At 40.1% G+C, this 21,148-nt stretch overlaps 1 protein-coding gene across 1 annotated transcript in view; it reads right to left on the bottom strand.

Annotated features, from left to right (window-relative positions):
- The window catches only part of FAM81B (family with sequence similarity 81 member B), a 58,805-nt gene extending 38,082 nt beyond the window's left edge, over window positions 1-20,723 (bottom strand). The window contains exons 1-4 of the mRNA XM_036280567.1: window positions 20,681-20,723; window positions 20,220-20,317; window positions 17,301-17,365; window positions 2,450-2,693 (exon numbers count right to left, since the gene is read on the bottom strand). Coding sequence (XP_036136460.1) covers window positions 2,450-2,693; window positions 17,301-17,365; window positions 20,220-20,317; window positions 20,681-20,690 — 417 coding nt within the window. The 5' untranslated portion in view covers window positions 20,691-20,723. The remainder of the gene's footprint in view (window positions 1-2,449; window positions 2,694-17,300; window positions 17,366-20,219; window positions 20,318-20,680) is intronic.
- Between the last annotated feature and the right edge of the window lie 425 nt (window positions 20,724-21,148).

Raw genomic sequence — 21,148 nt, 5'->3', positions numbered from 1 at the left:
TACTTTATAGTCAGTTATTTACTAAAGGTAGCCTAATAGTTTCTTCTTTATTATTTTAACTAATCTACAGCCTTTAAAATATTTTCTGTATAATCAGATTCGTCCTCCTCATTTTTTCTATATATGCCAAACCTTTAATAGGATTGTAAATATTTTAAGATTTTACAGTTTTTGGAAAATAATTTGGTTTTGTCTTTTTTCAGAGCTAATCTAAGATGATTATTATAGAAAAAGAAGCTCTTAGCAAGACTTCTAAGGACCTAGGAACATTTCTTCTCTTAATGCTAATATTTTTTATTGGGTATAATTAATATGTATTAAAATGTAGAAATCAAAGTTTATATCTGGATGAATATAATCAACCATGTTACAACTATTCAGATCATAATATAGAATATTCTAGAGGCATTTTGATATTTCTGAGGATGCTGTTCTCTTTTCAATTACCAAGAAGTTTTGACTGCTACATTAGGATCTTATTTAAGTGCTAGTTCTATGATTACTTGATTTTCTCATCATCTTACAGGCACTGAGCTCTTTATCTCTTGTCACTTTTATGACACTTTATTATGCCTGGAAATAGCTTTGAGTGATTTTAGAAGTAGCCTTGACTTTTAGGCCCTGGGGTCAATTCAGTATGTGCTAAGTAACAACAAAGTGTCTTTTAAAAGTTCACTAAGGTGCCCTGGCCAGTTTGGCTCAGCCTTTGAAGCATCGGCCTGCGGACCAGAGAGTCCTGGGTTGGGTTTCTGCTCGGGGCACGTACAAAAATAAATAAATAAAATAAAAGTTCACTAAGGTTTTAAAAATGTCTATACACTCTCTCAAATGCATTATGGATTTTGCCAGACCCTGTAGATAAAAATAAATTAATAAATACAGTATTCTTAGTCTTTTTTTTTTTTTATCCTTACCCGAGGACATTTTTCCATCCTTTGTACAGACAGAGTGGGAGGGAGAGAAAGGAAGGGAGGGAGAGAGAGGAAGGGAGAGAGAGAGAAACATCGACGTGAAGGGACACATCGAGTGGCTGCCACCCGCACGACCAACCAGGGCCGGGGACAAACCGCAACCGAAGTACATGCCCTTAGCGGGAACCAAACCCGGGTCTCTCAGGACCACAGGCCGACACTCCAACTGCTGAGCCAAAATGGCCAGGGCAGTATTCTTAGTCTTACATACAAAGTCATAAGGAAGTAATTGGTGGGTCAATCTCATTTATTTCCCCCCCAGTCTACTACTCTCTCAGATAGTATAAAAAGACATGTGGGAGGGAATTGTCATCAAGTCTCATGATAATTCCACACAGTTTTGGCCAGCTTCCAAAAGTGTAGTCTGTGAAACCCTTGCCTGAAAGTTGCCACCCCAGATTAGTCATGCCAATTGGCACTTTAAAACAGGGCTGAAAGACCTGTAATAAAAACCTGTTGCCCTGGCTGGCGTGGCTTAGTTGACTGAACATTGTCTGGTGCACCAAAAAGTCTCTCTCACATCGGTATTTCTCTCTCCCTCCCTTCCTCTCTAAAATCAATTAAAAATATTAAAGAAAAACACAAAAATCTGTTTATTGTGGTTTAACCCAAGCATTTTCTTTTTTGATCAGAATCTCAATTTTTCCTTTAATAACTTAAATGTTATTCATTCATTCATTCATCCATCTATTTAGGAAATATTTACAAAGTGCTGATTACACACCAGCACTCTCATCATCTGATGTGAGATTTAGCAGTGAACAAAACAAAGTCTCTGCCCTCATGGATGTTATAAACAAACAATAAACAAATATAGAATATAGTTGTTTGTGATAAGTGCTATGAATAAAATAGGATTTAAGGGAGATTGTGACTGTTAGGGTGGGGAGGGTGCTATTTCATAGCATGTCAAGGAAATCCTTTCTGATAAGGTGATAATTGAGCAGGGACCTGAAGGGAAGGGGAACATTTCATAGGGATTTCTATGGGAAGATGATTCAGAGTGAATCAACAGCAATCACAAAGGCCTTGAAGCCAGCGAGTTTGGTATGCTCTAGGAAGAGCAGGGAGGCTGTGGGCTGAAGGACAGAGCAGTGGGAGATGGGGTCAGAGATTTTGAGGGTCTGGTTTTGAGGGTCCAAACCAGCATTAACAGTGCATTATAAAAACCTCTATTTGAAATGATTACATTAATATAACCTTGGAGATTTAGACTAAGATGAACACCTTAGCACAATGTTTGACAAAATGTTAAAAGCAGTTGTCTTTGCTGTCACATAGGTATTCAGCATTCCTTGTAATAAAATTTCTTTTTGGCATAAATGAACAGGTGGAATATTGAAGTGTTTTCCTCAGAGGCAACTAAATTGTAATAATTTAAACTTAAATAATAGCTCATTTTTATACTTGAATAATGACATTGGTGTTGATAATCTTTGTCACACAATGATGCCATCATATAAAAATTAAAGAAATACCTCAATGTTCTGGTTGAGCTTTTTGACGATGCTGGTGATGGTCTGGATATGGTTTTCCAGTAGCTTCCTGGCCAGCAACTCCTCTTTTTGAAAGCCATGGGTCCCCTGAAGACAAGCAGAGATCTCCTCCTTGATGTGGAAGGCTTGTTCAAGAAGGAAAGCGATGGTGCGCTCCTGAATGTTCAGTCTGTCTTCTAGCTGACTTCTCCGGGTGTTTGGAATGACAGGAAGGAAAGAATGACCCCTGGTCAGGAAAAGGAAACAACACCAGGGCCATTACAAGAATGAGCTTGGAGGAACCAGAATCAGAACTGCACCCTCACTCCTGTTTTCTCTCACCCATGAGAAGTCTGGTAGGACTTTAGTACCTGCATGGTTCCAGTCTTGGTTTATATCTCATCAAAGAAGCAGTTCTGACTATGCCTCGATCGTCTGGCACGCATTTTCTATGCTTCCCAAGCAGGATTATTCTGTATTTTACCTAATATTCTAACAAGCCAAGTTGGAGCCACATAAATGCAATACCTGTTAATTCTGTATTGAGAACGGGGCTGCTTTCTTATAGTTGGAGAAAATGAGAGCTCAAAGGCAAAGATTAACAAATAGGCCAGAAGTTCAGTAAAGAGTAAATGGAATAAACAAGCACAGGAAAAGACAAAGGCAAGGGTTATTTAGTATTTAGTATTAGGGCAAAGAGATATAAGATCCTGATAGCCCCTATTGACATTAGTGTATTACTCCTTCCCTTCATAGATAAACTTCTTGAAGGACAAGCTACTTTTGTTATGTCTTTTTTTTTTTTATTGACGTTGCTTAGTGTTGTGACCCAGTCTTTGAAGTCATACACCGGCAATTTTGCTTTAGTGTGTTCCTTAGAAGCAGGTCACTAAATTCAGCTTATACTCTTGGGTGGGGGTAGGGGTAGAATTGGAATTAACCTCTTTAAAAAATGGAATATCAAAGAATTTGTGGTCATTTAAAAACCCCACTCTGTCATAATCATGTAACTGGCTTCTATCTCTAGTTGTACCTTTCCCTGCACCCCACTCTCCCATTGCCATCAGTATAATGTTGCTGGAAGGCAAATCTGGAGTTGTTCTGAGGTGGGGTAGTCTAGGGCCTGAGAATTGATGGGGATTCTCTGGGGCTCATAGGACAGACTTGGGAACCATGGGAAATATTGCTATCCTTATGGCTAGGGTTGCTTGAGTCTCTGCAGAGCCCATGGATGAGGCTCATTCAAGCACAGTGCATCTCTGCTCAGCTCTGGTTGGTCCTCCGAGGACCAACTTAGCTTCCGCTTCCCAGGAAAATTGAAGCTCTCGGTGAGCGAGAGTTGAGGTCTAGAGTAAACAAATCAGTAAAGTAAATTGGCTCCAGAAGCTCATGCGAGGCAGAGAAAGAAAGGAAATGGGTTACACAGCTCCTTGGGAGCTCAATTTTCTGGGCTCACCATGGTTCTGACCAAAATATTGAACTAGCATGACTACTGGTTTCCCATTTCCCTCCCTCTTAAAACCTCACAGGACCAAGAGAGCAAATGAGAAAATGGTGCAAACCTCTTCGGGCAGTGGGGGCTAGTTTATACCTGTGAATGTGTGGGACGGTTTAGTGGGTGCTGTCATATGCCAGAAATGGATGACTTATTTCCCCAACTCCTGGCAATGCTGCCAGCAGACAGACCTCAGCTATTAGCCTTCTCTGGAAATTGAAGAAGACAGTGTGCCAAAGGTCATGCCCACTTCCTGGAGCAGCTCAAATTCAGTGGGTATAAAGGCCTGGCACACTTGCTCTATCTCAGAACAACTTTGAGGACCATCCCAGCTCCAGAGCTCTCTGTGTGGTCAGCTGATCTCTCCTTGGTATTCTATTATAATATTCTTCTTTCGTCTTAATTGTTTCCTTCCCTTCCACAGGTGCTGATCCCAGAGTACTCTATAATAGCCTTTCTTCTGTTCACCAACCTCTGTCTCAGGGCCTGTTTCCTGGGCAACCCAACCTCAGTCAGTTGGCCACTTTGGCCTGAGGCAGCTGTGGTTGTGGGTCTGCTTTGCAGCTTTCCCTGTTGCCTTGGGGCAGATTGCTCTACTGTGTGGAATTTCAGACTCTGACTAAGATCAGGTAAAGCAGGCTTCTTAGGGTATATTCCTAGAATATATGTACCCCCAAGTTTGTAGCAGCACTATTTACAATAGCTAAGATCTTGAAAGAGCCCAAATGTCCATCAGTAGATGAATGGATAAAAAACTGTGGTACATATACACAATGGAGTACTATGCAGCTGTAAGAAAGAAAGATCTCTTATACTTTGAGATGACATGGAGGGACCTGGGAAGTATTATCCTAAGTGAAACAAGCCAAACAGAGAAAGACAAATATTATATCATCTCACTTATTTGTGGAATATAATGAACATAACAGTCTGAGGAATGGGGTAGTCCCAGAGATGTGGAAGTGGGGTACAGAATAACAATCCCCAGAAGAGGGGGTGGAGGAGGAGAGAAAAACCACAGAACTTAAATGCATATATGCATGAACAATGGACATGGACAACAAAGCTGGGGACAGGGTGGGGAGGGAAGGGAAGGGGGAATCAGGGGGAAAAGGAGAAACATTTGTAACAACAACAACAACAAATTAATTAATTAATTAATGAAAAAAAGATCAGGCAAAGCAAAGACCTGTGTTGGTAAGAAGCTGAAACTATAATAACAAACAACTTGGGGACCAACTGACTGTGGGCAGTTGCTCCCTCACTGTTCTACCTCCACATATTGCAGGGGTAGAGAAGCAACTGCTCTCCTAAGGTTACCTCTTCCTAAGGAGCAAAAGGTAAAGGATAGGAGAAATTATGTTGTACAATGAGGAATTGTTCTGTAGAATGTACAATTATGGTTTTATTGTGCTGAGCTCTCCACACCCTACCCTCTGAGCTCACTGGAGCTGACAATACTCCATTTGAGAACATGGTAGGCTGAAATCCCAGGGAGAAAATGAACTCACAGGCCAAAATAACAGGGCATTTGGAGAGCATAGTCTTTTCAAAAACTGGCCCACAAAGACACAAACTACTGGATAACATTCCTACAGAAGATAAATAAAAAATATATGCAATCAGAAATTGTTAAAAAGGCTAATAGACATATTGAAGATATGGGAAGATATTAGCAAAAAAAAAAACCCCAAAACTAGAAAACATAAAAAAGTAAAACCAGTCAAAATATTAGGCATGAAAACCATAACTGAAATAAAGAAAACTAAAAGATGGGATAAAGATGGCAGAGGGATTAGTTGAATAAACTAGAGATTTGGGAGACCAGATGAAGGAAATTTACCAGGCACAATAAGGGAGGCCATATGCTTTGCAGATATTAAGGTCAGAATTTGAAACTCATGTCTGTCTGACTCCAAAACAAAATGTTAACCTTAACTCTCATGTATTCCTATCATTTGAGGAGATAATAAGCAGAAACAGGGAGCACAATTTGATTGATGCTACTCATGTGACCTAATAGAGTAGCGGCGGAAATGACACATAGAAGTGCCCCCAAGCTCCGTATGCTCTTTTCTTTACTTCTTTCTTCCTTCCTTGGTCCTGGCCACCATTGTCTTCTCTACTTTTGCCTCCTAACAAAATTCATCCTCCACACGGCAGCTGGAGGGTCTTCCTGAAAGTGTAAATGATAGCCTTGCCTACGTAAACCCTCTGTTGGCTTCCCTGTTCTCTGAGAGTAAAATCTTTGCTCTTCTTTCCAACCTCATGTCCTCCACTCTCTCCTCCATTCCCTTTCCTCTTTCTGTTGCTCAGACAAACCAAGCTAATTCCTCGATCAGAGCTTTGGCCCTGCTATTTCTTCTTGGAAAGAGATTCTCTGACGTTACTTCCTGCCTGCCTCCATCTCTTTGCTTAGGTCTCACCTCCAATATCCTCTCCTCAGACAAGCCACCCCCTCAGTCACTTTCTATCATAATAGTCCATTTCATCCTCTATAGCATTTGTCATTAACCAAAATTATTGTATTTACTTGTTTGTGTTTATGTTCTTCCCTTCATTACCAGATGAAAGCTCCCTTTGGGCAGGCACTCTGATTTGTTCTCCACAGTGTCCCCAGCACTGAGGAGAGTGCCTGGCATGCAGTAGATGGTCAATAAATACTTTTTGACTGACTAGATGACTTCTCTAGTTGGACTGTTTGTTCTCTTAAGGCTCAGTTGTTGAAAATTTGTAGGAAAGAAAAAGCGGTTTCACAAAGCTACAGATTGCTAGAGCTTCAAGGTTTCCAGTTTCCTTTCTTAAGCAGCATAAAATAGCTTCCATCCTGGGTGAGGTTCCCCTTTCCTGTCACCTGCACACTTGATCAATGAAGAGAGCTTTGCTAAGGGGTTTCATTAATCAGATTCCATCCACCACTCATTTGGCTCAAAATGTTTTTCTGGAAAATTACCAAATGGAACCTTATCTAAAGAAAATCTATTCTTCTGAAACCCCAGCATGCTGACAGTGCTACCCTGGATGTATGAGTCATAGGCAGAAAGAGGAAGATGTTGGGCCCGACTGATGGTGACATATAGCCTAGTGGTGGGCTGCAGATGTGCTCACTATTTTCCTTGAGCTAGTGCTTCTTTCTGGCCTGGAGACAATCTGCAGCCTGGATTTTCTAGTGAAAGGGTATTTGATCTTCAGTCTTCAGTTCTATACAGAGACTTGTAAATTATGCTGCGTTCCTCTCAAAATTTAGATTTTCCCTTAGGAGTGCCCAGTGGGCAGCTATTGTAGGCTACCTTCCCAATAGCCATCCTTCCCTTCTGCCTGATTTGCTTCATCCTCTTGCCCCCACCCACCCCCATGACCTTCAGGGGAGACAAGATCATCATGGTGGTCCTGTTATTCTGGGCGGAGATGCAGTTCGTTTAGGTAGCAGTATGTGAAGCAATTCTGGCCAGTTGCAGAGCTTCTGGGTAAGGTTTCTTGCCTTCAAGAAGGGACACACGGGAAGAAACTTTCCTTTTCTTTGCTGGATGTTGTCATGTCTGTGTTTGATGCCTGGAACTCTTGAAGCCATCTGAGCGTGAGGGAGAAGAGGATGGCAGGGAGGAAGGATAAAACACACTTGGGTTCTTCATGATGTTGTTAAGCCTTTTAATTAACCAAACTCTAGACTTTTTAAAAATGTGAACTAATTGATGTCCTTACATTTAAGCTGTTGTTTTATTGATTTTAGAGAGAGAGGAAGGGAGAGAGAGATAGAAACATAGATGAGAGAGAACATTTATTGGCCACCTCCTGCATGCCCCCCCAATGAGGATTTGGCCCACAAGCTGGGCATGTGCCCTGACTGGGAATTGAACCACTGACCTCTTGGTGCATCGGTCGACACTCAACCAGTGAGCCACACTGGCTGGGCCATTTAAGCCATTTTAATTGGAGTTTTGTTGTTGTTGTTGTTTTATGTGCAGCCGAAAACACTGTATCTGTGTCTAATAAATTATCAATAAAAATGTCATTTGCACTAGAAATATATCAGTGAGTCAGAATTTTCTAAATGTCTACTCTAGTCCTTACACAATTCACAATAGTTTCATCCTTCAAGGAGCTTAGTCTAATCCAGTGTTTCTGGTAAAGAAACTTAAACTAGTGTCATGGGGGTGGGGAAGGAAGGAAAACTGTTAAAATACAGATTCCTTGGTTCCACCATAGACCTACTTCAAATAGTATCTTTGGGGTGTAAAGGGGAGGGAAAGAATATGTATTTTAAATAAGCACTGATGTGCCTTGACTGGGTGGCTCGGTTGATTGGAGCGCTATTCGGTACACCAAAAGGCTGCAGGTTCAATACCTGGTCAGGGTGGTGGTGGGGGAGTCAACTGATCAATGCTTCTCTCTCTCTCTCTCTCTCTCTCTCTCTCTCTTTCTCTTTTTCCTCTGTCTCCCTTATTTCCTTCCTCCCTCCCTTTCTCCCTCTTTCTAAAAATTAATAAATACATATCCTTGGTTAAGGATTTAAAAATAATAAATAAGCTCTTAGGTGATTGTAATGTACTCTAAAAACTGAACATCACTGCTTTAAGACTGGTTGTGCAAATCAGTGAATAAGATAAGGCAGGGTACATATAATAAAGTGCTGAAGTATGAAATTTGAAATATGAGCTCTCAAGTTATGTAGATATTCAGAAGCAGCTTGGCAAGTTGGAAGGCAAGATAGACTGAGGCTAGAATACAGGTTCTACCATTTACCAACCAAGTGTTTCAGTTACTTCATCTTTAAACAGGGCTTACAGGGCCTACTTGGCTGTATGGCTGTAAACTCTGAGATGACTCATGGGAAGCATGTGACATACAGCTGTTCTGGAGTCCAGGGTTGTGAGGGGCCCGTGTATACTCACTCTTCAGCTGCGCTGTTGGCTGGCATCAGGACTGTATCCAGAAGGAGATGAGGAAGCAGACCTAAGCCAGCAGAAGGGTCAATGGAATGAGGCTGCCTCTCTGCTCAGATGCCAGTCTGTGGCCCTGCCTGTCATGGCTGTCCTCAATGTTGTCACTACTGGGACCATTGGAGGAAGCCTCTAAGGAGAGCTATGTAAATGTACCTGCCTGAAACCATGGGGACATTAAGTAGCATACACATTCCGAACTGTAGTTGCTTCTTTACCTTAAAGTTAATTTTTTAAAGTTAAATTTAAGTGGAGGGTGTTGCTTTTTGAAATTTCTTTTCATACCTAAGATTTACTATTAATTGGAGTGTTTTTATTACTACTTATTAATGATGCTTAATGAAACATCGAAGAATGCCCTGTTTAGTTCTACTTACAGGATTCCTTCAAGATGAACATGGAGCTTATGATTTTTCTGGTTTCCATTTACTATAAGAAAAGTTGTTTTCCGCTTGTCTTTCTAAATCAACCGGGAGCACATACATGTGAACACTCAGCTTTCTCAGAGAGATTCCCATTGACTATTGTCCAAATCACCAGATCATCTAAAGGTTAAAAACTGAGGCCTTTTGCTATAGCGAAATGTGGCCACCATGATTCTTTCAGCAAATGAAAACCATTCACTGCTTCATTAGTATATGTATTATATCGATGGGACCAATATGTAACTTTAATTTTGAAAGGAAATTTAACTGAATATTCCAGACTGGTCCAGATGGAATTACTCCCCACAGGAGGAAGAACTCCTGGGGGACTTTGGGGAGAGATTTGGGATTTACAGAAATCATTGATGATGCAGCTGGCAACTGAACCTGAACAGATTTCCCACAGACTCTGAGTTCTGTTTCTCTGCTGCTCGGCGTGACTTCCACGAGCTGTGCTGTCGCTGGCAGACGCACCCGTGCATAGCCTCTCACTTCTCTGCCTGTTCTGTTCTCGCGAACAGAGAACTAAATTTACTTAGAAGATTCCGAGAACTATTTGGCAACCCGTAATTCTCAAAACACAAAAATTTGAAATTTTAACCCCTTTTCTAGAACACAAAAGGGCATCATAACAAAAATTTTCATTTTTGTGAGATCTAATATATGAGTAGTTACATTGACAGTGCGTAGAGTCCTACTACACACACACACACACACACACACACACACACAGTGAAATTTCACAGAACGTTTTGATGCCTCACAAATGATCTGAATACATATGTGCAGTAATAAAATTAAAAATATATTTTCTAAAGTTTCTCCATTGCTTATTTATAACCACCTGGCAGATGGATTTTGGTGGCTACAGGGGTCTCCATTGCTGAGCTTTGCAAAGGGCTGACTGCTCCAGGGAGGAGAGGGAGGCAATTCGAGCCTCTGTGGGCTCAGTCCAGGAGGGAGCAGACTACAGTAGTGTTGGGCAAGCACAGGGGCCTGTGGAGGGACCTGGCAAGGAAAGGATGGCAGACGGTGACCAGGCCAGGAGGAGACTAGAGAAACTTGTTGTGGATCTTTTACAGAGCAACGTTGTGTGAGGCGAACTCTTCATATTCATTAAATTGTTACAGTAAAATTACAGAATGAATGATGTGCCTGTTGTGATTGGCTTTCTTACGACGGCAAGTAGGTTGGCAGATGCGCCAGAGTCCCTCTGTGAATGAGGACATGGTGGGCATGTGAGTAACACTTACAGGTAGATGTATGTAAACTGCGGCAGCAAATTGTTTTGATGGCTTTTGGATTTCCGATTGCATTTTGCAGTACTCTTGAGATACTTTCATATGTTACCTTGCTATTTTGGAGGGTGTGTGTTGTTTATGTGCATCTGCAGGGGAAAGAATACTGTACTTGGAGTCAGAAGACTTGTGTTCAAGGTCTGCCTCTGCCACTTACTACCTTGAACCTCTTTTAGGTTGCCCAGAAGAGAACTTGTATGTCCTATAGAAATAATGATTCCTGCCCTACCCAGCTGGTCTAGAAAATCAATTTAAAGAATGTAACTGAAGTGCTTTGTAATGTCTATAAGTTTTATAGACATGCATTCTTATTACAGTTATTAGTAATTATTAGATGGTGTTATGGGCTGAACTGTAGTCTCCCCAAACAAGATATGTTGAAGTCTTAACCCCTAGTGCCTCAGAATGTGACCTAATTTGGAAACAGGGTTGTTGAAGATACAATTAGTTAGGATGAGGTCATACTGGAATAGCATGGGCCCCTAACCCAATATGACCAAGGCTCTTATAAGAATGGCTGTGTAAAGACAGAGACACACAGGAAGAGCACCATGTGAAGATGAAAATAGAGAGTGGAATGATGCATCTGCAAGCCAAGGAATGCCAGGGACTGCCAGCTGACACCAGAAGCTAGGACAGAGGCATGGAAAGACTCCCCCTCAGATCCCTCAGAAGGAACCAACCCTGTTGACACCTTGATTTTGGGCTTCTAACCTCTAGAATGTGAGACAATACATTGTGTTGTTTTAAGCCACCTGGTGTGTGGTATTGTGTTTGAGCAGCCCTGGGAAACGAATACAGATGGTACATGATTTAAGGGGAATTCTGGAAATATATGGAATTTATTACTACACTCTCTTTTTTCTATATAGTACTTATAGGCAACATATCACTTTCATAAACATTATTTCATTTTATTCCTGCAACTACCCTGTGGCATAAGTGAAAGCTTTTCAATTTAGGTGAAAATGAGGGCTTAGAAATGATCAGTAACTCAACTGGAAACGTGTTAAGCTGCCTCTTTGACTTTCTCCTGCATCACAGCAGCTCTGTTTAGATCAATGAGTAGCTCTTCCTTTTACATTTGCATTCTTCTCAGATGTAAGATGCCCTTACTTCTCTGATTTTAATATATAACTTGCTCCCAACACTGTATAATTTTCACCCCAGTTACTTTTCCTCTGCTTGGCTCACATCTCTCCTTGGAGTCCTAAGGGTCCTCTCTGAGGTCAGAGTTTAGAGGGGCTCCGTCTCTGCTCTAGAGAACTGAGACTGGTCTCAGCCTGACCACAGCAGAGTTCTCACACTTGAACAGAAGCTCTTAGGTGCGACCAGAGTCCAGAGGGCCTCCTGGGTGGGAGGGACTGAGTTGCAACTGGGCACCCCCTGCCCTGACTGATTTGGGGGAAGGTGCAGTGGGTAATGGCCAATTCCTGCAGCGGTGCTCACCCCCAGCCAGAGTGTTGCCCACCACAGGCAGGAGCAGTGAGATGCTAGAGAGAGAAGAATAAAGGACTGCAGTGTGTGGCCAATGGCAGTGCCTCTGCGATGCAGCTAAAATGCTGTGGTTCCAAGCTGCCTATACCCTGCAGGGGCACCCATGGAGGAAGATCAGAAACCTGTGGTTGTGTCACATCTCTGCTGCAAGGGAGGGGCTGGAGGTGACATGTCCCAGGGTGTGTGTGTGTGTGTGTGTGTGTGTGTGTGTGGCTTGTAGGGAGTGTGGCTAGAGGAATGATTAAGAAAATAGGCTTTGAAGTAACACAGACATAAATTTCTGGGTTATCATCTCGGTTCTATCATTGTGTGGCCTTGGGCAAATATTTGACTCCTCTGAACCCCAATGTCTTGTCTTCATCTTTAAAACAGTGACATGATTTACCTCTTGGGGTTATTGTGGGGATTAAATATGATGATTATCACTGAGTAAGAGCTGGAAGCTGTAACAATAAATGTGGTAAGTGGGGACGTGGAACTGTTCAGAGCAGGAGAAGGTCCACCAGGTAATAAAACCTGACAACCCTGCAGCCCCATGTATCCCTCTCTTCATAAGCAGTGCAGACTATTTTGAGATTTCTCATCTGGGAGCTAGTTGCCCTCAAGGATGGATATGAAATTGCAAAACAAAACCTGAAAGAGCCCCAGCCTAACAAGACTTATCCCACAGAAAGCTCAAAAACAGTGTTTTGTCTTCCTTTCTTGTGTACTGTAATGTGAAATATCCATCTTCATCATATAGTAACAAAAGCAATACATCACGATATAATAACACATCTGCCATGGTACTAAGAGGAAAACCTTGACGATGAATGCTTTTCAGGCCCTGAATGCCATATTTTATCACAAGGGGAAATCATTAATCATAGATTATTTTCCCCTTTTGACTTACTGGTAGTTTTATGTATCCAAATTTTAGATACCATTCTTTGGTTGTCAGCCAGACCCTCATCTTCCCAAAATGTACCACCGAGAGAATACCCGAGATATATATTGGCTTTAGCCCAGCCCAGACAACTCCTCAGTACAAAGAAATTTCATTTCCCTCATGCAGATAGCATCATATGTCAAGTTCATACTTCCCTCCTTTAAAAAATATTTTTTCTTTATTGATTTTAGAGAGAGAAGAAGGGAGGGGGAGAGAGAGATAGAAACATCAATGAGAGACAATATCAATTGGCTGCCTCCTGCATGCCCCTGACTGGGGATCGGGCCCACAACCTGGGCATGTGCCCTGACGGGGAATTGAACTGGCCACTTCTTGGTGCATGGGTTGATGCTCAACACTGAGCCACACTGGCTGGGTTATACTTTTCTCCTTTTAATTCCAGCCATCTTCACCCCCTTGATGTTTCTGCCACACCACAGGAATATTCCTGCCCTAGAAACTTTGCTCTTTCTCGAGATGTCCACATGGCCAACTCCCTCATCTGGTCTTGACTCAAATGCCAACTTCTCAATGAGGCCTACTGTTGTCAGACTTTCTAACAATGTGTGTCCCTTCCTCCTGCTAGAATAGATGCTCCATGAGGGCAGGGATCTTAGTCTGTTTTGTTCACTGATGGCTCTCTAAGTACCTCGCATAGTGCCTGACATGTAGTACTCAATAAATATGTGTTAAGTGCATAAATAATAATCAATTTTTGAAGACCAAAGAATCTTAGGGAAGGAAGAGACCTTATAAAGTATTTGACTCAGAGATAAGAAACTTTTTAAAAGAGTGTCAATTGAAGAAAACTAAAAAGTAATATATGGGTGAAATTTGTTTCCCATACACAAAATTAAATCCCAAGGGCAAATAATGTATGTTCTTGAATCTTAGCTACTTACTTTACGTAAAAGAATATTTATGAGAAATTGTGGGCAGAGTTGAGAAATAGAAAGTAGAGGCATCCCTCTAATCCACATCCTAGAAATGAAATCTGGGTCTTATCTTGGACAAGACAGCCCTTGGGACTTGGGCTGCTCATCACCCACCACTTAAAACTTCCCTCCACTTTATAGAGGAGGCAGATATTGTACAGAGAAGAGATGGCCTTTTCTTTTTCTCAAGGTCACATGGCTTATTAGAGGCAGATTCAAGAGCAGACCTGGGGTGCCTGGTCTCCACGGTGCTCCTTTCACCGGCAGAAGGGAAAGAAGAAAGAGAAAAAAACCTTCGGTGCTTTCTGCTCGGTTAAGCTTAACTGAGCACTGGACACTCTGACGTACAATCAGTGGATGTCTGCTCATTGTGAATGAACATGTGGCAACCAGATTCCTTACTGCTTTTAATATAGTGTCACCATAATTGTTTTTATAAATGACTGCAAACATCCTGCCTCCCCTGCCCCATGGATTATTAATATGAACTAGCATTTAACAAGCACTAATAATGTATGGTGTTGCTCCAACTTCCAGAGGCTGAGAAGGGCCCTTGGTCTGCCTGTTTTTTAAATGTGCATATCTCTGGACCGAGGACCGACACTCTAACTGCTGAGCTAACCAGCCACCCCCACCTGCAGCCAGCACCCAGTGGAGGGACTAGCCACTTGTTCTCATTTGGGACCCTAGAAAATTGTGGGATGACCTCTGGATGAGTAGTGCTTGGCCTGGTGGGTATGAGGACAATAAAATTCGTTGAGTCTGTCAATGAAAAAAAAAAGTGCATATCTCTAGCTAAACCTTGTTCATAGGATAGGTGTTACCTCCTTTGTTGCTGAATTTTAGGTTTTTTTTCCCCCAGTTGTTGTTATTTGTTTTTAGTGTTAGCTATATCCATATAGATCTATAAAGCAGAACCTAGGAGAATGTTTAATACAGAGTCAGCAAAAGTAGGTTTACAGTTGTGAGTATGCAGAAGACAGCCTTTATTCTTGAGTTATTTATTAAGTATTGTATTATTTTCCATATGAACAACTGTAAACCTACTTTTGCCAACCCCTTTATACATTCAGGAAGTTTAATGAGTCAATAATGACTTTCACTTGTGGAAGTACTCTGCATATCAATACAGTTGTTGCCATTCAATGACTACTATGACTTGAACGATGAGTTATTTTAAATATGATTGTTTTTATGTTTATCTAATTGGATTCAACAACTCAATTCAAAATATCTGTTTGAAATGCCCAAATGCCATTTTGCTTTTCCAGTTAATCAGCTCCCAGCAGCCTACTACTCTAAGCAGAGCCCTAAAGATGCAATTGCCCCACCGTCACTCTCCAGTAAATCTGACAGCTACAGTTCCTTGGGAACCTATATTCATTGTACCCTATGTGATACTAGTGGTATCAAAAACATGAAGTCATAGACTTTACGGAGCTTGCAGCCTGTTCTGGGAGATTAGAGGGGCAAGACCAAAAGAAAACTAACCATCTCAGTCGCTACACAGAAAATTCTAGATATATGGCTTAGGCAGCAAGAGAAGAGATGTGGACAGATCAAGGTAGACATAAATGTTGGGTCAGATAATCTTCATCATGCTTTTGCTTTGGATGATAGAATATTTCTTCCACTTTCTCTTAAGTTTAATTTCTCTGGAATGCAAGAAATGTCCTTGGATTTCTTTTTAAGTCTATTGCCATCTTTCAGGAGTTTGTTCTCTCATCTCCTGGGATGTAGGTGACCAGCCTGGGATAAAGAAGTCCACTGAGGTTCACATTAGAACTTGGTAGGTCAGAAGAATGATTTCTATTTTCCGCTGGTCCTGTGAATAGCCAGGTGGAAACAGGTCTTTCTTTCTCCTTGGGTGGCAAGGTTACCTAATATATCCATTAATGAGAATTATTTTTGTACATACCATATTCATTTTTCTTAACTCAGAAAAATGTTATCTATCCAAATGTCATATATTTAAATAGCAAGAAATAATTTTTCCCTTGTTAGGTTTTATTGCCTCTAAATTATAGTCCCATTGTCACATAAGCAAAAACAAGTTATGAAAAGAGAGGCCAGAATACTGTGGTTGAACTATTTGGAAGTATTAAATTCAATTGGATAAGGAACAGGATAAATTTTAATTGTGAACATATTATAATAAAAATTAGTGAATTTGAAAATTATATTATTTGTATTATTAAAGATACTCCCCCCCCCCTTTTTTGTTCAGATAGAGTGGAAGGGGGAGAGAGAGAGAGAGAAACATCGACATGAAAGGGACACATCGAGTGGCTGCCACCCGCACCACCCAGCCAGGGCCAGGGACTAACTGCACCCAAGGTACATGCCCTTAGCGGGAACCAAACCCAGGTCTCTCTGGACCATGGGCCGACGCTCTAACCACTGAGCCAAACCGGCCAGGGCAGTAAAGATACTTTTTAAATAAAAAGTCAGTAAGTAGATTTCTCTCTTCACATTGACTCATTTCATTTGGTCATCTTTTCTTCTGTTGTCATGATGTATATTTTAGAATCGAGGTTATTTGAAAGCCGCAGTGGGTTCTAGAGAGTTAGTCTAACTTCATTTGGCAAATGAAAGAGCCCAAGCTTAGAGGCATTGTGAGACTGACTGAGGTCACGCAGAAAATTGGATTTTTTTAGCCCAGGCTGGTCACCTACATCCCAGGAGACGAGAGAACAAATTCCTGATACAAAGTCTGATACTACATCCCAAGTGCTCTGAAAACACTAATTGTTGTATAAGACTAAATTTTCCTCTGACAAATGGAATAGAAAACAACAAAATTGATATGCAATGCCTCTGTGATCTCACCTTTCAAACTGGAATTCTGGGATCTCTTGGACATTGCACATGTATCAATAAAATGTTTCCAAGTCCTAAGAGTTGTCCCTCTTGTATAGACCTTCCCTGGATGAGCATCAGATGCGACACTATAAACAGCTCAATCAAAACTTTCTGATGATTAAGTTAATATATTTAAAAATTTATTGACTTTTAATCATGAAATGTTAAAAGATTTATTTTGAAAGCCATAGTTAACTATATCAGATCTTGTATGTCACTCATTGTCTATTTATTTTATTTATAAATATATGGGAATCTATGGAGGCTATTAAGGAGGAGACTGAAATCAGCGTACTCTGTCAATCAGAAAGGAATGAGATAAAGAGGCTTGTCTTTCTGAGGGAGTTTAATGCAGTTTCCTTCAAAAGCAGAGTACTAGCTTGGATGAACTCAAAGATCTCTTTCAGCTCCTTTGATCTCTAACTGCATCATTCAATATAGTATATAGTTAAAACTAGTAATTTACAGACTTACTTGTCAACATATTCAACGAGATCTGTAGAATTCTTGGTTGACATTTTGGCTGGAGATAATCTTACCTAAAACAAAAGTCATTGGTTTAAAATGTATCATTAGGTACTTTTCAGGGAAATCCTATCAACATTATTCTTACATAAATTTTTAAATTTTAATCAAAATATAAACTGTAGATCATAGACCATCAGCTTAGTTAATCTTACACAAGCCCCTTCTGTACTGCCAGAGACTAAAACCAAATTCAATTTCTGGGAAGATGCCAGGGAGCTGCATTTCACAGATTTGGTGTCACAGGAAAAACTTTTTGGAAAGGTCAAAGCCATAGATTATTCTTAGATAATTTTAAAATGAAATATCCAATGATTATTGGCTGAGTTGGTAAAGAACTTCTCACAGAGTGAATTATTTCTGACATGCTGAATTCCAAGGGAAATCAGCTAATTTTAAAAGAGAAAGCCAAAAACTAGAAAACTAGTTTATCCAGGTAATTTCATAATAAGCTGGATGCCAGATTATTATAGCCAAAAGTCTAAGCATAGTTATGCACATAACGTACTAGTATTAATCATAGCTGGCCATATGAATGCTTAAATAATTCAATAAAATGGTACCATTATAAAGTTCTAGTTACTTCAAAGTTCTTAATTTTGCAGATTTCTAGGAAGAGAGAAGATCAAAATGTACTCACTGTTTTTGCATATGCTGAAACTGTTTTCAACTCTAATGTTCTTTTATTTTTCAAGTTTAAAAAGAGGACACATTTTTATGTTTATTTTAATAGCCTGAACTGGATCTACCTCATTTTAAAACTTGAACAAAATATGTTTCTAGGATTTTTTTGTTTTGTTATGTTATTGTATACTTTAATGATAAGCACAATATGTTAAGACCCACATACAGAAATGATTCCTTAGGCAAATACTTAAGGAACTACTTCTTAATATAAGGCCTAAAAACTTAATTGGAAATCTATCTCCTCCAGTGAAACTAAAAAAAAAAAAAAAAAAAAAAAAAAAGAAATCAATCACCAAGGAAGCTAATAAAGGACACCTGACAATAGACAGGCTCTCCTGACCTGGCCCAGTTGGTGGGGCAACCAGAACAGGCCCGAGCCGCCATGTCGGTGCTTTAGACCCTCTCTCCCCATTGCTGAGTAGGGTCTGCAGTGGGTCTGCTGCTCTGAAGCCTGGTCTTCCCCTAAAGAAGGAATAAAATGATCCACTGGGTGCCCAGGTCCACGTTGTGAAAACCTCTCCAACTCCTTCGAGGCTGAGACGGGCCTGCTCTTGTTCATGTTTCCACCGCAGTTTTTTGCTGGAACAGTGCTGGGCCCTGAGTGCCTCACCAACTAATGCCAGCTACTTCGTTCTTAGCTCTCCACTGCTGCCCCTGGCCTGGGGGAGCCTGTCTGTGGCATGTCCCCAGCGACTGGCTGCTCCCCAGCCTTATCCTTCTGGCACCTACTAGCCCTTTTTAAGTGTTTGTGGATTGAAAGAATAATGATGAATATTTTGCCCAAGGACACAAAATTACTGGGTTACTGTCTTCTTTTCTTCCTTGAGTGAAATAAGTGGCTATATATGTTTTATTTTTATTTCTTAAGTCTTATTTGGAAAACCATAAGTAGCATCCTCTTAACACACCTACAACTCACATACTTTTAGAGTAACAAATGTTAAACCTGATAAAGGAGGAACATTTTTTAAATGTAGAAAAATAAACAGTACAGAAAAAAAATATTTTTCACTCACAATTTTACTACCTAGAGCAAAAGCCATTAACATTGTGGCATATATATTTCTTCTTTTATTCTACACAATTAAAAAATGTATTTAAGACATTAAATTTTATATCTTTGCTAACTGCACATAGGAGTCAGCTCTGTTTCATCCCCATTCCTACATGCCAGGATGTAATTACATACATATTTGAACAAACAACCTGATGCTTACTATGGGAATTTTTACATGTGTCAGTTTTCACCTGTTTCATAATAATACTTGAAAACATTGTTGTCCTTTATGGTTTAATTGCCTATAGAAAGTGTTTACATATATTATGAGATTATATTCTTCCAACAGTCCTGTATGGTAGAAATCATTACCTTTATCAAAAGAATAGCATTAGTTACAGTAAGTAAGTGAAATCCTTTTTTAATACAGAAAGAATTCAAGATGATGATTATTTTTATAGGTGAGGAATCCGAGGAGCAGAGAAGTAATGAACTTCAAGATAATATAGATAATGATAATAATTATGGCAATTGACTCAATCCTTCCTACCTGCTAAACTCTTTACCTTAGTGGCTCATTCAAACTCCACTTTTTTGAATGATAGGCTTAATTGCTGAGAGTCATATAGCTAGTGTGTAGTATAGCCAATAGATAGAAAATATCAGTGCTTGATATTGCACTAACTTTCCAGTGCTCTTTCATCACAAGAGGCTGCATCTGCTGGTCAGGTGTTATGAGAATTACAAAGCAAAGTCTAAAAATACTTTTTCTTTGAATGTGCTTTTTCATTGACGGGGAAGATATGGAAAGTACCAATAAAAGAAACATTCCATGTAGCTGTTCTCTTTTTCATGTTAGAGATAATGTCTATACCTTGACTTTATCATAGTTTCTTTTGTATCTTAATAAAAAACAAAGTATTAAATTTTTGTTAATTTTTAGCCATACATATTAAAATTCAGTCCAATGAATATATTCACAAATTGAGCCCCTTCTGCTTTTCTGCTTGTGTTGTCATTAGTCACTTTGTCAAAGCAGAAAACAAAACAAAACAGGAAATGTGAGTAGAGTGAAAAGAAAAACAACTTTTCTAGGATTTCTTAGAACTCTCTAAGCACTGCTGAGCTTTAAAGAAACTGAACAAAATATCCTATTTTTAATAAGAATAGCTAAAAGTACTTACTTTGCTTTCTTGGTCACTGGCTGAACCAGGAAGGGGGCCATTAGGTTCATCTGGCTGTTCCTCTCCAGTCAAGGAGGCACTTTTGTTTATATCTGTATCTAGGCAACCAGAATACTGAATTAGATCAGGAACTATGGCATGTGAATTTCTGCAGTGGTAATTTAAAAAAATTATTGACAGTGTTACTGCACGTATGGCAATGGTTAAAGAGAGCCTTCCAGTCTGTTTTATACTCCCCTCTCCCCTGCACCAATCCCCCGTAAGACCCCCCAATCACACCTATAGCTAGAAGAGCTTATCATCTCGGTACTTCCATTGTACATTTAGAAAACTTTATTGAAATGCACTCATTCAGACCAAACTGTTCTAAAATAATAAGGAATGGTTTTTCAGCCTATTGTGCCTAAGCCATCCAACCATCTTCTTTGGGATTTATTACCTTGTTTGTATGAGATAAATACCTGAACTCATGACGCTTGATTTCCTGGCTTTATTTTTTATTGATTTGATAAGGGAACAGAGACTTTAAAGAAAATGTTCTTTTTTGAAAGCCAAAGTACTAATAAATGTTGATTAAATCCTGACTAAAGTCTTTATATTTATGGCGCATCTTCCAGGTGGCCCAGCAGCATTGTGACTGCAGGAAGAATCTGTGATGTCAGTGGATTGGCCTCACATTTAAAGTCATTAAATCCCTGAAAGTTAGGAGCGTGAAGTGTCTTCCTTAATGCTCATTGTCCTAAAAGTCACTAGTTCCTTCACCTGTTTGTCTCATTTTGTGTGATGTGGCCACTTAAAAACTGACATTTCATACCCTTCCTCTGATTTCACCTTCACAGTTTGGTAAGAGACTAATTTCCATAAAAATAGACAAAGAAAAATTGGTAGTTACAAAATATTCATGGGATATAAAGTTCAGCATAAGGCAT

Source organism: Molossus molossus, unplaced genomic scaffold (genome assembly GCF_014108415.1).
Source record: "Molossus molossus isolate mMolMol1 unplaced genomic scaffold, mMolMol1.p scaffold_m16_p_3, whole genome shotgun sequence".
NCBI lineage: Eukaryota > Metazoa > Chordata > Mammalia > Chiroptera > Molossidae > Molossus > Molossus molossus.
This window is presented reverse-complemented; position numbering and strand designations above follow the sequence as displayed.